At 31.8% G+C, this 19,250-nt stretch overlaps 1 protein-coding gene across 6 annotated transcripts in view; it reads left to right on the forward strand.

Annotated features, from left to right (window-relative positions):
• Positions 1-19,250, forward strand: part of CNKSR2 (connector enhancer of kinase suppressor of Ras 2) — a 287,398-nt gene that overhangs the window by 152,279 nt on the left and 115,869 nt on the right. For all 6 annotated transcript variants that reach the window (XM_081278357.1, XM_081278358.1, XM_081278359.1 and 3 more), the window contains 2 exons: positions 1,732-1,865; positions 6,977-7,188. In XM_081278357.1, coding sequence (XP_081134483.1) covers positions 1,732-1,865; positions 6,977-7,188 — 346 coding nt within the window. The remainder of the gene's footprint in view (positions 1-1,731; positions 1,866-6,976; positions 7,189-19,250) is intronic.

The raw sequence follows: 19,250 nt of genomic DNA on the forward strand, positions 1-19,250 counted from the left end.
AACATGTTATCTCTAAACATGTTATTCAAAGATCTATTGCAGAGGCGTGCAACACAACCTCAAAATAATGCAGTTGTTCCTTTAGGCTTCATGGTGTTCATCAGTATAAGTGGCTCCTCTGATTACTTATATAATCTTAAGATTTCCTGTTGCCAAGAGTTTTGCTCCTAAAGGACAGGCATAGCTTAACTGGACTCTGTTTTCAGAAATCAGTATTGTTTACCATAGTAGTCTTTACTGTACACCTTCATAATTTCTTAAAATTCTTCAATTAGTATGTAAAGCCTCTAACTTTAACATCATATGAGATGGATTCGTAAAGCCCTAAAATACATTATCATTCCCCTTTTCCCTTCTCTCTCTTTTTCTTTAATATCTATTTCACATAGATTAAAACTTAACCATCATTTTGGCAGGATGTTTGATTGCAAGCTTTTAAGGTGAGCTGTGTAACAAGGAACATCAAAAATCATGAAATGAGTCTTAAACTATGTAGTCTATCCCAGTGACCTGCATTGTACTTTCCACTGTATTTATCCTTGGCTTTTTGAACAAATTTTGTTTATCTGTACAAAAGTATTGTTACAATATAAAATAGTTGTACTATGCCATTATATGAATGTCCAAAATGCATGTTAAATAATAGAAATGTGGGTCTATCTAGATATACTAAAGTGTTTTTATACTGGCTAAAATGGCAACGTATTGTCATGAGGAGATGCAGTTCATTTTGTGATCGTTACTTTGGTATTTGAGATTGCACAAAAATTCTTATTTTTAATGTTAATTGTATGTGTAGTTAATCATTAAGATCTGTAAGAGAAACATAAAAAATTGTGAATTTTTATCTCACTTTAGGATAATTTCTTGAACCACAAGATTATTTACAAATGCTGTGAAGTTTGGAATTGGGATGCTTTTAATGCATCCTGATGTATGGCTTACTTCAATATATACAGTCTCTTAACATAAAAGTAAACAATCTCCTATTCATTGTGTACATACAAACATGAAATTGAGATCTATCAATATGCAGCTGAAGATTATTTAAAATGAGATAAATGTGTGTGCCTATGAAAGGTGAAATGATTGTGTTACATTAATAACCATACTTTTGAAGATGTACCATAAAATGAGTTTAAGGAGACAGCTAGCTATGTTTATATTGACTGAAAAAGGTACATTTTCCTAGAAAATGCTGTCTCATATTGGTCTTTCATAATCCACTTTTATTGCCTTCTCTGAGAATCTATGACATTCTACAAACCTAAGAGTGGGGCTTGTTTTTTTTTGTGTGTGTGTGAGATATGAAATAGCTCTCTTGTATATCAGTCAAGATGTAAGCAAGTTAATTCTTCTATGAATTACTCTTTGTTATCTTTCTTTCAAAAGTGGGATTCTGACAAAGTTAATTTAAATAAGGTTCTGACTATGAGATAAATCTTCCCTTTATAAAACAGTACATGGTAATTTTTTCCCTCATAATTAGCTTTTAGGTGGTTAGATCACAGGAAAAGGTGAGTTGGGAACTAAGAAGTAACCTCTAATATATATCATTTATTTTTGGAGACTCAAAGGAATATCCATGTACTAAATAACATCCTTCTTGATTTCAGCCAAGTTCAAAAACTTTGCAGAAATAGATCATTTTAAAATGATAACTATGTGTCATTGTTGTTGTTGTTTTGTGTTGTTTGTGTGTGTATGTATTTTCTTTTTCATTTTAACCAGCCTCTTATACCTAGAAGTCCCACAAGCAGTGTTGCCACGCCTTCCAGCACCATCAGTACCCCCACCAAGAGAGACAGTTCTGCCCTCCAGGATCTCTACATTCCCCCTCCACCTGCAGAACCATATATTCCCAGGTATAAAATTATCATGTTGTTCTAGGCAACTTCTACTTAAAGATTAAACTAATAGCATATAAACTACAAAGTCAACTCTTGAGGAACGCTGTGAATATTTTTCAGGAATTCTGAATACATTTTGAAAATCATTCCCATTATAGTGAACAAACTTTGGTTGGTTAATAATAGCAGTAACTAATTTGTATTAAATATTTAGTATGCATTAAATATCTTATCTTCCTTATCTCTTAGAAGAAAGAAGAGGAAGGTAATATTAAGTAACAATTATTTTAATAAGTACAAAGTAAGTGAAGCATTCTGGCTAAGAAGCTGAGAATATCTCAGTCTAGTTTGAAGCATTTCAATTTTTTCAAAAAAGAGCGTTTATAGAGAACATTTATACTTTCTTAAATATATAGAGGGATTACTTTTTTAATGATGAGGAAGAAGAGAAGAGGGAGAGTGTTTTCCCCCCAATGCCTTAGTATCTAGAGGTTTTACTTTATTAGTTCATTAATGTTTTCGTCAGGCAATAATGTTCACAAGAAAACGAATTGCCTTTAAATTCTATTTTCTAGATTTCTTGGGGCTGAATCTCCATTTCATTTCTAGACTTTATAAGAAATTCCTGGCAGGAGTGAAAGATTACATCTTTGTGCCATAATGCATTCTATCCAAAAGCATTCTGATATCTAGCTTGTGAATACAAAAATTATGGAAAGGGCCATCAGTATTGGGAATAATAAACACCAATCAGAAAGAATTTGATTCAATTCTTAAATTAATTCTGCAGTCACTCAAAAATAATAATTTAAGTTCTGTTATTACTAAGCAGTACTTAATATTAAATTTCTTCTGTATAGAGAATAATTGAACTCCTCATGTTTAATTTTCATTATTTTTTATTATTAGTTGTTCAAAACATTACAAAGCTCTTAACATATCATATTTCATACATTTGATTCAAGAGGATTATGAACTCCCATTTTTACCCTGTATACAGATTGCAGAATCACATCAGTTACACATCCACGTTTTTACATACTGCCATACTAGTGTATGTTGTATTAGTATACCTAGTGTTTCAGAGATATTTATTCTATTAAATACAATAATACTGATGTTATATAATCTAAATGCTATATGGCAATATGACATATCCACAAATACTATGTTGTCATCTAGTAATAAAACTATAACCAGTATGTATATACACATAAATTCTTATTTTTTGAGAATTAAATGGAGTTGTGGAAAAATAAATTATAGAAAAAAATAATTGACATTTCGTAAGTCTTTCCATTGTGTAATTTGAAATCTTATGTTCAATTTACAATCAGATGTACAGATCTATCCAACATGAGTAAAAATATAAGTTACATTTTAATTCTGTTAAAACAGTGTCAGATTTTCTGAATACTCTTGCATGAGAAGCACTGAAAAAAATAGGAAGCTACTTTTTATGGTTTTCATTTTCATTGAAAATATTTATATTTCAGTGCAAATGATTATGTAACAAGCCTTATCCTTCAGAGGACTATATTTAAAGATAAATATTTTAAAAATGTTTCTTAACAAATCTCCACAGTTTTTAAATGTTCTTTCCTATTCACTTGAGTTAGGGATGAATTTGTTAAAAGGAAATGATCTCCAAGACAGGATTTAAGATACACTTTAGATAAACAAAACAGTAAAATGAACCAGTCCTGTCCTCTTGAGTATGGTGAAGATATTTTAAGTCAATAAAAAGCTTGAATGCACTATTTTAAAATATTAGAAAAGTTGAAATGTCAACATATTGGTCATTGTTTTATCAGGATAAACTGAAAGCTCCATACTTTTCAGTAAAATTCATAAAAGTAGTATATATTATCTCAATTGATTTTTATTTGGTCAGTATATAATTTAGCAGAATATTCTAAAGACATTTTGAGTCATATTAGTATTTACTCAGTCAGTCTGTTGATACTGCAGTCAGAACAGCCCATGCATCAAAGCCCCTTTGAACCACAACATTATGTAAATCATCTGCATGTTTTGGTCTGACTTGAAGTTATAGTCATAAAACCTTTTGCAGTTTTCATTTGGATTTTAAATAAAAAAAAGGGTTCTCATCTTAATAAAAAGCAACTTAAAATGGTACAACTAGTCATTAAGTTTAGATTTTTTTATGTGATTAAATTTTTCAAACGTATTTATTCCAGTAAAAAACAAAAAGTAAAAAAGTGACTATAAACATGCCTTTTCCTCTAAAACTGAAAACACTCATGTATGTAAGGTATGTGAAATTTGCTTGGAATTTTATTATGCCTTGTGACTATATGCTAAATTATTGTAATTTCTTGTGCATTTTATATTTAACCAAATTAACTCTACTATGTGTCCACTAAAGCAATGTTATCTTCATCCTTTCTTAAATCCTTTCTAGGTCAAAATGTAGATTTATTACATATTTTATAAAGGTTTAATTTAAGAACAGTTAAAATGTTTATAGTACAATGAATTAATACATTGAGTTCTTCAGGGATTCATAACATGAGTACATACTATACACACACTTATATACACAACTCACACATATACCTGCACACATACTCTTAAACATATCAATTCATTCCACTGGAAAGTTGGGCTTCTTTTTTACTTTTCTTAACTTAGCATTGTTTTAGTGCCATATAGACATGTCTAACACATCTGCCTTGTTGATCTAAGACACTTCTTCATATCATTATATGGTAGAAAATATCAGCCCTTCAAATTTTCTGCCACTGGCTGTGTTCATATACATATAGCAAGGTGAATTAATGGATTTGAATCACCCTTTATCTCAGCTACATTAGTATTCATGTCACAGGCCTGATAGAAAAGTCTGCCCATTTATAGGTAGGCATAACCTTAGTCCAGTGCCATGAATTCATTGGAGCTATTTCCAGGCTAATCGTAGTGTCGATTTCTTTTTGATAGAGTAACAAAAAGTGCCAGGCAATTTGTTCAGGAAAGCTTTCAGCTAATTGAAAATGAAATTCTGAATGAATTTTTATATTTATTTTCTTCTCATTGCCTAAGAACTATATAGGCATATTTTGGTTATAAGCAATCATTTTAGAAAATAAAAGAGTAAATGTCAATATAAATATAAACCTCATCTTGTGATGGGTTAAATTATAAGACATCTTACTGATTCAGTTTAGTCTGTCTTAAGAATATTGTTTATTACTTTTTCCATATTTAAAGTACTGGGAATATAGTTCCCTACATTTTAGACATCTAAACATTTTCGCACTGATGCAAAAAAATATATAGATTTTTGCTCTGAGACACATATTTTGGAAATAACATTACTTTTATAAACTCATCACCATTGTATAAATTATAATGGGCCTTAGATAAATATATATGTGTATATGTGTGTGTATGTATATATATATACACACATACATATATATTTATATATTTATATTTCAGTTTTTCTACATCTTTAAGATTTTTAGTCCTAGAGCTTAACATAAAATTAATTCTTTTTCTGGTTCAATAACACTGATTTGTGATCCATAAGTGAAGAAATACTGCATTTACATTCCTAGTTATACTTTAGAAGACAAGCTTTTTTAAAACAAATGCACAGGTAATTAGTGAAATATTTCATAACATAAACAAGGTTCAGCTTAACCAATCCTAAACGGAATATTTCTATCAAAACGCCATTCATCATGATCCTAATCATCAAGTACTATGTAAGTAATACGTTTTGGAAACCCCATATATCCCATTCTTAAAGTCCATGTTTTATAACATCTCTCCACAAGAAGCATTACTGATGTGTTAAGATACATATTTTTTCTCAAGTCTCCTAAGAGTCTTTTAAATTAATGACATGCTGTTTGAAGTCACTACAATACCAATTTATATAGGGCTAATTTGGTTTCTGTCACCATGATATTCCTTATGTAAGTGATAAATCTTATATACATCTTTGTTTTTAAGTAGCACACATTTTACCAAAAAATCAGTTAGGTAATCTGGCAGAAAAAAAAATAGGTTAAAATAACATTGTTAGTAGTATGCATAGTGACTTGAATACTAGAGCAATTTATATGCTAAAATTATTTCCTATTGATGACATTTTACAGTGAAAAATGAACTCGAGCAATAGTTAAAAGATCCATGGCCCATTTCTAGCTACGTCATTTATTAGACAAGTCATTTAACTTGAGTCTCAGAATTTTTTTCTTGCAAAATAGGAATAATTAAAAGTTGTGCTATAATTTTCTTTTTCTTTCTTTCTTTGAATAAAGAATGAAACCCAGAGAGTCTTAACCATTGAGCCACATCCCCAGCCTATTTATTTATTTATTTATTTATTTAGAGACAGGGTTTCTCTAAGTTGCTTAGGCCCACTAAATTTCTGAAGCTGGCTTTGAACTTGTAATCCTCCTGCCTCAGCCTCCTTTAATTTTCAAAGAAAACTTGGAAAGATCAGCGACTACGGATATAGTTCAGTTGGTAGAGTGTTTGCCTTGCGTGCACAAGGCCCTAGGTTGGATTCCCAGCACCATACACATTAAAAAAAAAGACAGGAGATATATTGTATGGGAAGTTTATTATTAGCATTTTAAAAACTCTGCCACTGAGCTATACCCCCAGCACACTCAAACAGGGATGATAGGCGGGAGGGAAAGTGAGAGTTAAGGGAAATTGCATGGAATTGGAAGGTGAGCCTCAGGGTTATACACAATTACATATAAGAGGAAAGGAGGAGTAGGAGGAAAATTATATAAGTGGAAGAAACGATTTATAGTAGAGGGGATGGAGAGAGAGAAGGGGAGGGGAGGGGAGGGGAGGGGTGAGGGGACAGTGGAGAATGGGATAGACAGCAGAATACATCAGTCACTAGAAAGGCAATTTGTAAATCAATGGAAATGTAACTGATGTGACACAGCAATCTGTATACGGGGTAAAAATGGGAGTTCATAACCCACTTGAATCAATCTGTGAAATATGGTATATTAAGAACTATGTAATGTTTTGAACAACCAACAATAAAATTAAAAAAAAAAAAAAACTCTGCCCATTTTACCCCCCTAACACTTTTCTACATCCTTTTCCTTTACTCTAACAATTTTCTTTAGGGATGAAAAAGGAAACCTTCCTTGTGAAGACCTCAGAGGACATATGGTGGGCAAGCCAGTGCATAAAGGATCTGAATCACCAAATTCATTTCTGGATCAGGAATACCGAAAGAGGTTTAACATTGTTGAAGAAGATACTGTCTTGTATTGCTATGAATATGAAAAAGGAAGATCAAGTAGTCAAGGAAGACGAGAAAGCACTCCAACTTATGGTGAGAGTTCTTATTTTTACATGACACTATGTCTAACATGGGAATCACAATTTCCTCTCATAAGTTTTGGGGCTGTGAAAATTACTTGATTGCTTTTGAATCTTTATTATTAATCTGTATCTATCATGTGCTTCTAAGTGAAATATCAGCAATATGACATGACATTAAAAATTACTCTAGATTTTCCAACAATAAGAGAGAACAGCAAGTTACATTTTAGCTCATAATGGTTTATGAAAATCTTTGTAGCATCACAAGTACTTCTTTTGTTATATGTTGCCAAATTAAAATAATTCAAGGGCTTTATCATTTTTAATGAACACTTACTTCATATATGACTTCTTTGAAATAAAATTGTCTTCTTAATTCTCATGGATTAAAAACATCTTTAGATAAGCTTTTCTGGGGGAAATCTCAGTTTTTGTATTTTTAAGAAGCTGTAAAATTAATCTGACATTCAAGTTGAAGTAGATTTTAAATAGAATAGACATACTGTATTTAAGGCAAGATGGGCCCAAAGTTACCATGTACCTGGAATTGTTTTTTTTGTTTGTTTGTTTGTTTTTTATCTCTGACTCTTGCTTTTCCATGCATGTCCAAGAATGTAATCAGGTCACAAATATTTAAAATTGATACCACATGTCTGCAATATTTTTTGATAAAGTTGCCTAATGTAATAAATCCTATGGTCCTAATGCAAGAATGAATGGATTTAATTGGAAGACTGTGTTCCTTCCTTTCCAGTTTTTAAATTAATCATTTTCATTGAGGAGTATATGCTTTGGGGAAGGACAGGATTCTTGCTCATTCGTCTAAACTTGATCACTAAGAGCTATAAAGAATGGAAGTTGTTTTAAACACTCTCTTTTTACCTACCCTCCTCAATTGTTTGCTACAGCCATGTACCTTCCTCCTTTGGTCACAAAAATAGCAGTAATTTTTTCTTATGCATGTCTTATTTCTTTGTGGTTCTCTGGTAATAATTATGTATGAAAAGTTTTGACCAAAGTAATCTTAAAGAATAGGAATCATACTTAATTTTCTTTGTGATTCTTTGTACATGTGCTTTTTATACAAATAAGTGATGATATTTTAGCATAACTCCTCAGTCATATAACTTTGGTGACAGTTATTTTGAACTGTTGTATATGAAAGGTATTTGCACCTTTTTATATCCTATTATATTGTAAACCTACAGTAGAGAGTCCTGCCATCTTTCTTATCACTTTCTGCATTCCATGACATAATGTATATTTTTATTCATTCCACAAGTACATGTTGACCACCTGTTATTAGATAGACAGTAAAGTATATCAACTCTTCTCTTTTTATATCCCAGAACTTTCTGGATATTTTTACTTATTTGGAAGTAAATGAAGATTGCATCTAAGGGGAAATTCTAGTCACCAAATGAAGTAATTGATTCATTACTCGTGACCTTATAAAATATATTTACTAGGTTCTTATAGAATAGCTATAATTGTCATATTCAACAGCAGTTTAAAGTACTAGTACAGTTTTTTTCTATAAATCATATTCTCAATAAAGTAGAATACTATTTTAACTTTAGAAATTTAGATATCCTATAGATATTTGATTTTAAAAAGAAATATGTATATCCTTAAAAGAGGGATAAAGAAGTAAACAAAGTTCTCTTTTTAACTTTTGAACCTGAAACAAATATAATCTTACTATATAATAGTTTATTTAATCAAAACCTTCAAGGTAGACACTTGTAGATACTTCAGTGAAGATGTGCAGGCACAACTTGAAAGATTTTTCAGTCAACAATTAAATTCATTTAATTTTCCAAAATCAGAGGCTAGATAATAAATCTACTATTCAGTTACGGTATTGTGGCCATAATTTTCCCAAAGATTAATTCATTTGTCAACTTGTTCAGCTAGTATTTTATATACATAAAGTTGGTCATAACTAGGGACACAGGTGAGTAAAACATAAATTCTACATGGAAGATAGGCATAACCCAAGAGGAGAAACATATCTGCATTGCAATCACTTTAAGTATATACACATAATGCTACATAGCCCAGAAATTGAAACACCATAGTCTACCTGTGAAATCACATAAGCAAGCGTGACATTTATGCTGGATTATGAATGATGAATAGTCATTATCCAGCATTTCTAAATGCTAGTCATCTCCACCAAATACCTGGTACCTCTTCAAAACCTAGGTCTGAGACCAAGGGTTTGCATAAATCTCTCAGCCTAGACCCTAAAAGCCTTAATACAAATTACTTCCAGCCTTCATAATCAATAATAACTTCTTTATTTAACTTATAAAGTAGTATCATGATGTGGACCACCAAGTATGACAGTATTCTCTTGTATTTGAAAATTATGATGATGAAAATTTACAATCATCTTTAAATGTATTGCAAAAAAACCTAAAGTTCATATTTGGTATTTTCTAGATTTGATACTAATGTAACTTCTTTTTACTTGTGTGATACCTTAAAATGCAGTATATAAGTTTTTTATCCTTATAACTGTCAATTTAGTTCTTAGTTACAAATGCCCTTATCTTGAAGTATTTGAATTTAGCCACCATTATTCTCCTATTAACTTCACAAATTACCTGTCTATTCAGAGAAAGTTTAAAGTTAAGATTATGAGCCTAGGTAAAATTTTGAGAAGCAAAAGAGGACCATGACGCAGTTACCAGTACAAGAATATGTACTTCGGGTTGTATATGTATTAATATGTTCATATTTTAAAATTGTCTATGTGTGTGTTTTAGTCAGCTTTTTTGTTACTGTTACTGAAAAACATTATAAGAAAAAATTTAGAGGAATAAAAGTTTTTTTGGGGGAACATGGTTTCAGAGGTCTCAGTTCATAGACAACCTACACCATTCCTCAGGGCTCGAGATGAGGCAGGACATCATGGTCGGAGAGTATGGTAAAGGGAAGCAGCTCAGGACATGATCAAGAAGCAGAGAGAGACTCCACTCTCTAGATACAAAATATTTGCCCCAAAGGCACACCCCCAATGCCCACCTCCCCCAGCCACACCCTACCTGCTTTCAGGTTACCACTCACTTGACACCCATTAGGAGATTAATTCACTGATTGGGTTAAAGCTCTCATAACCCAATCAATTCACCTCTGAATATCCTTGCATTGTCTAACACATGAGCTTTTTGAGGACATCTCATAAACCATAACAATGTGTGTGTGTGTATGTAGTTATATATAGTGTATGTATAAAGTTGTATGTATATATATGTTCTATATACATATATATTTTATGTTTGTTATATTTACATATACTTTATATAATAAATGTATATTAGGGCTGGGGCTGGGATGCAGCAGTAGTGCACTTGCCTGGCATGTGTGAGATACTGGGTTCGATTCTCAGCACCACATATAAATACATAAATAAAATAAAGGTCTATAAACAATTAATTTTTAAAAAAATAAATGTATGTTATATTTATATAATAAATGTATATAATATGTATTTATATACATTGTTTTTAAAAGAGAGAGAGAATTTTAATATTTATTCTTTAGTTTTCAGCGGACACAACATCTTTGTATGTGGTGCTGAGGATAGAACCCGGGCCGCACGCATGCCAGGCGAGCGCGCTACCGCTTGAGCCACATCCCCAGCTCTATATACATTTATATGTATTAAAAATCAAGGAAACTCTGTTTTTAAACACAATGACAAAGAAGAACAGATGTAAAGACAAATATTTGTGGATTTTAAAAAATGTTGTTTAAACAGGTTTTCATTTTATACTACGAACCCTTTGGTTGTTAAGAGTGCATTTAAAGTACACGTATTCACCATAAACAATTAGAAAAGTGCAATATGGACAGATAGTAAATGACCCTTTTTAAAAATAAATAAATAACATCTGTTAAGCTTTTATGTACATCCAGCACTGTTCTAAACATTTGAAAGGTCATTAGCCCATTTAATCCTCACAGCAACCCTATGAGGTGTATACTAATAAAATTCTTGTTTTACAAATGAGAAATATAAAGTACAGAGAGGTTAAATAATCTACCCATCTAGTAATGATAGAGCTGCAGTTAAGTACCCATGGGTGATTGTTGACCTTACTAGTGACAATAGCTAGCTAAATGTAGTTAAAAAATAATTTTTCAAATTCTTAAAAAAAATAATTACCCAAAATTTCATTACTCCTTCCAAATTAAAAATTATATTTCAGGCAAGAAGACCTAGGTCTGGTTTTGTCTGTTATTGTATATGGGGTTGGTTTTGTTGTTGTTGTTTTTGTATTTACTGGTACTGTAATGAGCATGCATTTACTTAGATATAGCCCTGATGATATTTGGAGAAGGGTGATAAATTGAGGGGTAAAATGAGCAACAGTGTGTTATATTATACACTTTTGAAGTCAGAAAGCATAAAATTTATCTTACTTTCCTAATATTATAGACAAGAATAATTTCTGGAAATACAGATGCTAGTAGGGAAACAACATTGATTAGTGGTTACTATCATGACTATACCATCAGCCATGCTTGGTAATTCTGTCATCTACTACTCCAGAGTGACCCTAAGACTATTACTTTAGACCTCAGTTTTATCATTTGTGATAATATCTTCCTCATAGAGTTTTATGAGAATTCAATAAAATGAATTATAAACTGCCTTAGTGCCCAGTATATTAGGTGTTTACTTTATTGTCATTATTACAGAAACTTTAATATGAAAATAGAAAGGGTAAAATAGTATTAAATCCCTTTAATTGGTCACATCTACTCAGACTTCAAAGGTAAATGTTCAATTTGATATCAGTTACGTATCAATTTCTTATTATGCAGCACTAAAAAACGACAAAATCATGGATTTTGCAGGGAAATGGATAGCAGTAGAGCAGATTATGCTAAGTGAAGCTAGCCAATCCTTAAAAAACAAATGCCAAATGTCTTCTTTGATATAAAGAGAGCAACTAAGAACAGAACAGGGAGGAAGAGCATGAGGAAAAGATTAACATTAAACAGAGACGAGTGGGGGGAGAGAAAGGGAGAGATAAGGGAAACTGTATGGAAATGGAAGGAGACCCTCATTGTTACACAAAATTACATATAAGAGTTTGTGAGGGGAAAGGGGAAAAAATAGAATGGAAATATTTCCCATCAACTTTCCTTTTTCCTGTCCATGGACTTCTTGTCCTTGGTATTCCATGATAGCACATTTCTAGGCATAGAAACATACTAAAAGATAGACACACCTGGTTAAGTTCCTTGTGGACATAAGTAGTCAATTTTTAAAAATTGGAGGAAAATTGGCTGGTGTTGTAGCTCAGTGGCAGAGCAATTGCCTTGCACATGTGAGGCACTAGGTTTGAACCTCAGCATGACATAAAAATAAACAAAATAAATATATTGTGCCCATGTATAACTAAAAATATTTTTTTAAAAATTGGAGGGAAACATCTTTATGATAGAATCACAAGAACAGTATTGTTTGAAGATAGGAATCTAAACATTTTCTTATTTACTTTTCAGTAAATTTATTGTACTTCACAAAAAGCACATAAATGAATGCAAAGTTGGCATTTTAGCAGTGCTCTTCACAAATGTTTTTTGCATACATTGCATTGGGTAAAATTAATGTCTATAACTTTATATCTGAACATTTTCAACTTGAGTCTTTTGGACAAGATAAAATCAAGTACTCTGTCCCTTTTATCCATGTGAATAACAAATGACTTGAGTGACTTACAGTGGCATGATGAAAGTCCTATAAGCAATGACATTATAAACTGAATATGAAGTGAGGATAGTGTCTTAGGTTCCAGGGTCTCTCACCATATTTCAGCAATACATTTTTCTTTGTTTTACAAATTCATTCTGTCTTTTGGGCAGTTAAAATATACTTAATAGCATTATTTCATACACATATTAAAGGATCAATTATACACAACACATTCACACTTTTCTTTTTCCTGAAGAATAGAAGCCTGCTCTCTTTTCTGTGATTTTTTTTGAATGTAGTGTTCCTTACCAGGTAAAAGTTTAGTTGTCATTCACTAGCTGAATGGGATTCTAACAACAGGATATTTCTTTGTTCAAGTAATATATACTATTCCCAAAGAAAAAATAACCATAGAAATAGAAATGAGAGAATCAAAAATGCAGATATGACATATGCACTATACTCATAGGAATTCTTAATCCTATGGATGTATTTAATATGTTTCATAAACACTCCAAATAATTTTGAGCGTCAAGCTAATAATGATGCTAGTGGATCTTGTAATTGATAGAAAAACAGTTCAGAAATATTTTGACATAGAAATAGAAAATAGTCTGTTTCTAATGTAAAAATTAAAATGATCATCTAGGGAAGGCACTCTTCCTTAATTTGTACAATTTTACTGATGGGAATAGACAAAACGTAAGTTTTGAGGTCAAAGAAATCAGAAATTGGTGTCACAATATGGCTTCTCATAGCTCGATTGATCTTGAGTTTAAGTGAAATTTCACTTCCCTAAAATTTTGTTTCATTATCTGCAAACATGGGATAACAGTACTACTCATAGTGTTTTCATGAGGATTAAATGAGATAATGTGTCTAGTACCTAGCAAAATTCTTGCTACATAGAAAGTGCTGAAGAAATGGTGCCTAGATAGCATATTATTGCTTCTCATAAGTAAAAATAATAAAAATGTCCCAAGGATTTTCAAGTGTTGATGGATCAAATTAGCACTTGCTTCTCTCCTATGGAAAGACTTATTAAGGGACAAAAAGGCTATAAGTATTCCTTCATGTTTTGTCCCACTACCAAGCCAATAACCAACTATTTAAGTTTGAGCAGCTAAAAGAAAAAGGAATATAACTTTTTGTTTTCTTTTGGTTTAGATTTGCAAAAGTAAAAGTAAGAATATTCATATAGCTAATAATGCCACAAAATACTACCTAAGTGTTCTTAAACTCCACTACAGAAACCATCAAGTTATACTCTGGGCCAGAAGGACCATTGTAACCTCTCAGAATCTGAAAATAATTCAGTCCTCATAAATTTTTAAAGTTTTAGGTGAGTAAAATAAAGAAGGAGAAAAATAACATGTAAATAAACAAAATGGAAACTTTTAAAGAAATGAAACCTGGGAAGAAATTATTATTCTGAAAGAATTCAAGGTAACTAAATACTGGATAAAACAGTAAGATTAAGAAAGAGGGGGTTTAAATAAAGTTCCAGAATATTAATATGTGGATAAAATGGAAAGATTATCAAACCAAATAACAAAGCTGATGCACCTATTTGAGGAGAAAAGAAACTCTTCATATAAATTAATCAACAGAATTGAAAAGCCAAGAATAGAGATTAATTTAGTGATTCTCACCTGAGGTCATTATTCCCCACCTCAGAGGACATTTGGCAATTTCTAGGGACTTTTTTGTTACACAGTCATAGCAGTTAGGGGAGGCGGGGTACTACTGGCACTTAGTGTGTAGAGGCCAAAAACACTACCAAACCTCATAGGAAAATCCACAACAAAAAATAATGATCAGCCAGGCATGGTGGCTCATACCTGTAATCCCAGAAACTCAGGAGGCTAAGGCAAAAGGATCTTGAGTTCAAAGCCAGCCTCAACAACTAAACAAGGTCCTTACCAACATAGCAAGACCCTGTCTCAAAATAATAATAACAACAACAAAAGGGCTGAGGATGTAGCTCAGTGGTTAAGTGCCCCTGGGTTCAATCCTTGGTACCAAAAAAAAAAAAAAAAGTGATCAACAATGCCACTGTTGAAAAACCCTCACTAATAAAGAAGAATGAAGTTATGGCATTTCTTGTAAATGGATGGAACTGGAATAGATCATGCTAAGTGAAATAAGGTAGTCCCAAAAAACCAAAGGGTGAATGTTCACTCTGATATGTAGATGCTAACCCAAAACAAGGGAGGGTGGGAAGGGGAAGAATAGAAATTCATTGGATTAGACAAAGGCGAACAAAGGGAAGGGAGAGGGAGGGGAATAGTAAGGACAGTAGAATTAATCAGATGTAACTTTCTTAGCCTTGTATGTGAATACATAACCAGGGTAACTCCACATCATGTACTACCACAAGAATAGGATCCTAATTAGAGTAAGTTATACTCCATGTATGTATGATATGTCAAAATACATTCTATTTTCATGTATATCTAAAAAGAACAAATTAAATAATTTTTTTAAAAACCTGGATAACTTAAGAAGAATTGATTTACAGATAAATTGAATCCAGAAGCATATAATAGAAAATCAAAATCAGAGAAATTATATGACACAGGGATGATTACCTTACTATTGTTGTTCTAATCCAAAGAACCTGGGTAGTTATTGCCCCTCCAAGATATACCGACATTTATTCATGTTCAGCATATTCTATGGGTAGAAGTAGTATTAAGGTTGTGAGTGTCTAGAATGACCAAACTTGCTCTACAATAGAAAACATAATCATGACATCCTCTGGAACATGAAGTGTTGTACAATTGTCCCTACTTGAAATCAAAATGCATTTCCCCTATAGAAAAAATATATAATAAATGGCAGCTATATAAAATTTAAATAGAACTCTTAGTGTTAACTTACAAGTTACAATATAGTTTAAAGTAATTCAGCATTTTCCTTAGTATGTTTTTCAGATCACTTATTATGAAAGAGAGTTTATTAAAGAAAGGTCAGGTGGTTAAATAAGTTTGGAAACTCTGTATGTTTTATCTGGTCTTAGAGATTAATGGTTTTGAAAGTCTTGTTGAATTTGGATGCTTATTGTTTCCCAAATATTTCTGCACTGAATTATAATCTCCTTGTCCTTTTTTCTTCTTCCTCCCTTTTTCTTTTCCCTCCTCTTCTTCTTTATCATCATCTAAACTTATTAAGTTTTCTAATGGAACTAATGTTTTATTGAACACATTTTGGAAAATGCTGAAATGGGTTTTTGCAGCTCCTCTTAAATACCCAAATACCAATGGCAATAGCTTCTATTTTTTATTTTATCATTGATTTCTAATTTCATTCCATTGTGGTCTGATAGAATGCAGGGTATTATCTCTGTTTTTTATTTACTAAGAGTTGCTTTGTGGCATAAGATATGATCTATTTTAGAAAAGGAGCCATGTACTGCTGAAAAGAAAGTATATTTGCTCATTGATGGATGAAATATTCTATATATGTCTGTTAAGTCTAAATTATTTATTGTATTATTTAGTTCTAAAGCTTCCTTATTTAGATTTTGTTTGAAAGACCTGTCCAGTAGTGAGAGAGGTTGTCTTTGATCCACTTTGAGTTGATTTTTGTGCAGGGTCAGAGATAGAGGTTTAATTTCATTTTGCTACATATGGATTTCCAGTTTTGCCAGCACCATTTGTTGAATAGGCTATCTTTTCTCAGTAAATGTTTTTGAAACCATATCTGTGTCCTCTATTCTGTACCATTGGTATACAAATATATTTTGATGCCAATACCATGCCACTTTTGTTACTATATCTCTATAGTATAGTTTAAGGTCTAGTATTATGATGCCTCCCGCTTCACTTTTCTTGCTAAGGATTGCTTTAGCTACTCTGAGTCTCTTATTTTTCCAAATTAATTTTATGATTGCTTTTTCTATTTCTATGATGAATGTCATTGGGATTTTAATAGGAATTACATTCAATCTATATAATGTTTTTGGTACTGTGGCCATTTTGACAATATTAATTCTGCCTATCCAATATTAATTCTGCATGGGAGATCTTTCCATCTCTGAGATTTCCTTCCATTTTTTTTTTAGTGTTCTGTAGTTTTCATTGTAGAGGTCTTCCACCTCTTTTGTTAGATTGATTCCCAGGTATTTTTTTAGGTTATTGTAAATGAAGTAGTTTTTCTAACTTCTCTTTCAGTGGATTCCTTTCTGATGTATAGGAATGCATTTGATTTATAAGTGTTGATTTTATATCTTGCTACTTTGCTGAATTCATTTATTAGTTCTAGAAGTTTTCTGGTGGAATTTTTGAGATCTTCTAGGTATAGAATCATATCATCAGCAAATAGTAATAGTTTCAGTTCTTCTTTACCTATTTGTATCCCTTTAATTTCTTTATTTTGTCTAATTGCCCTGGCTAGATTTCAAGGATGATGTTGAATAAAAGTGGTGAAAGAGGGCATCCTTGTCTTGTTCCAGTTTTTAGCAGGAATGCTTTCAATTTTTCTCCATTTAGAATGATGCTGGCCTTGGGATTAGCATATATAGCTTTTAAAATGCTGAGTATGTTCCTACTATCCCTAGTTTTTCTAGTTTTTGATCATGAAGATGTGCTGTATTTTTCCAAATGCTTTTTCTTCATCTATTGAGATGATCATGATTCTTGTTTTTAAGTCTATTAATATTGATGAATTATGTTTATTGATTTCTGTAGGTTGAACCAACCCTGCATCCCTGGGATGAATCCCACTTGATCGTGGTGCACTATCTTTTTAATATGCTTTTATATGTGATTTGCCAGAATTCTATTGAGAATTTTTGCATCTATATTCATCAGGGATGTTGCTCTGAAGTTTTCTTTCCTTGATGTGTCTTTGTCTGGTTTCGGTATCAGGGTGATATTAGCTTCATGGAATGAGTTTGGAAGGGTTCCCTCCTTTTCTATTTCATGGTATACTTTGAGGAGTATTAGTGTAAATTCTTCTTTGAAAGTCTTGTAGAACTTGGCTGAGAATCTATCTGGTCCTGGGTTTGTCTTGGTTGGTAGGCTTTTGTTGGCGTTTTCTATTTCATTACTTTAAATTGATCTGTTTAAATCATGTATGACTCCCTCATTCAGTTTGGGTAGGTCCTATATCTCTAGCAATTTGTCAATGTCTTCAATATTTTCTATTTTATTAGAGTATAATTTTCAGAATAGCTTCTAATTGTCTTTTGTATTTCAGACATGTCCATTGTGATATTTTATTCTTCATCTTATATTTTAGTAATTTGAGTTTTCTCTCTTTTGCTCTTCATTAGCATGGCTACGGGTTTATCTATTTTATTTAAATTTTCAAAAAACCAACTTTTTATCAATTTTTTCAATTGTTTCTTTTGTTTTGATTTTATTGATTTCAGCTCTGATTTTATTTATTTCATGTCTTCTACAGCTTTGGGTGTTGATTTGTTCTTCTTTTTCTAGGGTTTTGAGATAAAGTGTCAGGTCATTTATTTGTTGGCTTTTTATTCTTTTAATGAATGCACTCAGTGCAATAAATTTTCCTCTTAATATTGCCTTCATAGTATCATATTGTGGTCTATTTGACTCTTGAAATAGAGAAGGGTTTGTTTGATGTACTTATATGGTCCATTGTTTGGGGCATAAATATTTATAATTGTTATGTCCTGCTTATATATACTTCCCTTGAAAAGTATGAAATGTCCTTCTTTGTCTCCTCTGATTAACTTTGGTTTGAGATCTACTTTATCTGAAATGAGAATGGAAACCCCTGCTTGTTTATGTGTTTGCCCATGAAGTGAGTCTCTTGAAGACAGCATATTGTTGGGTCTTGCTTTGTAATCCAGTCTGCCAGTCTGTCTTTTGATGGATGAATTTAGGCCATTAACATTCAAGGTTATTATTCAGATATGATTTGTATTCCCTGTCATTTTTATTTATTTCTTGTTTTTGATTTGTCTTAGTTTCTCATTTGGTTAAATGTCCCTTTAGTGTAGATCCTCCCGTTACTGGTTCTCATTTTTTTTCACTTTATCCTCATGGAATATTTTGTTGAGAATGCTCTGTAATGTAGGCTTTATAGTTGTGAATTCTTTTAATTTTTGTTTATCATGGAATGTTTTAATTTCATCTTCAAATCTGAAAATTAACTTTGCTGGATACAAAATTATTGGTTGACATTCATTTTCTTTCAGAGCCTGAAATATATTATTCCAGGACCTAATAGCTTTGAGGGTCTGGGTTGAGAAATCAGTTGGGATCTGAATTGGATCCCCCTATATGTAATTTGATTTTTTTTTCTCTCACAGCCTTTATGATCTTATCTTTATTCTGTTTGTTAGTCATCCTCATAATGTGTCCTGGTGTGGGTCTGCTGTA

Source organism: Spermophilus citellus, assembly GCF_964194105.1.
Source record: "Spermophilus citellus genome assembly, chromosome: X".
NCBI lineage: Eukaryota > Metazoa > Chordata > Mammalia > Rodentia > Sciuridae > Spermophilus > Spermophilus citellus.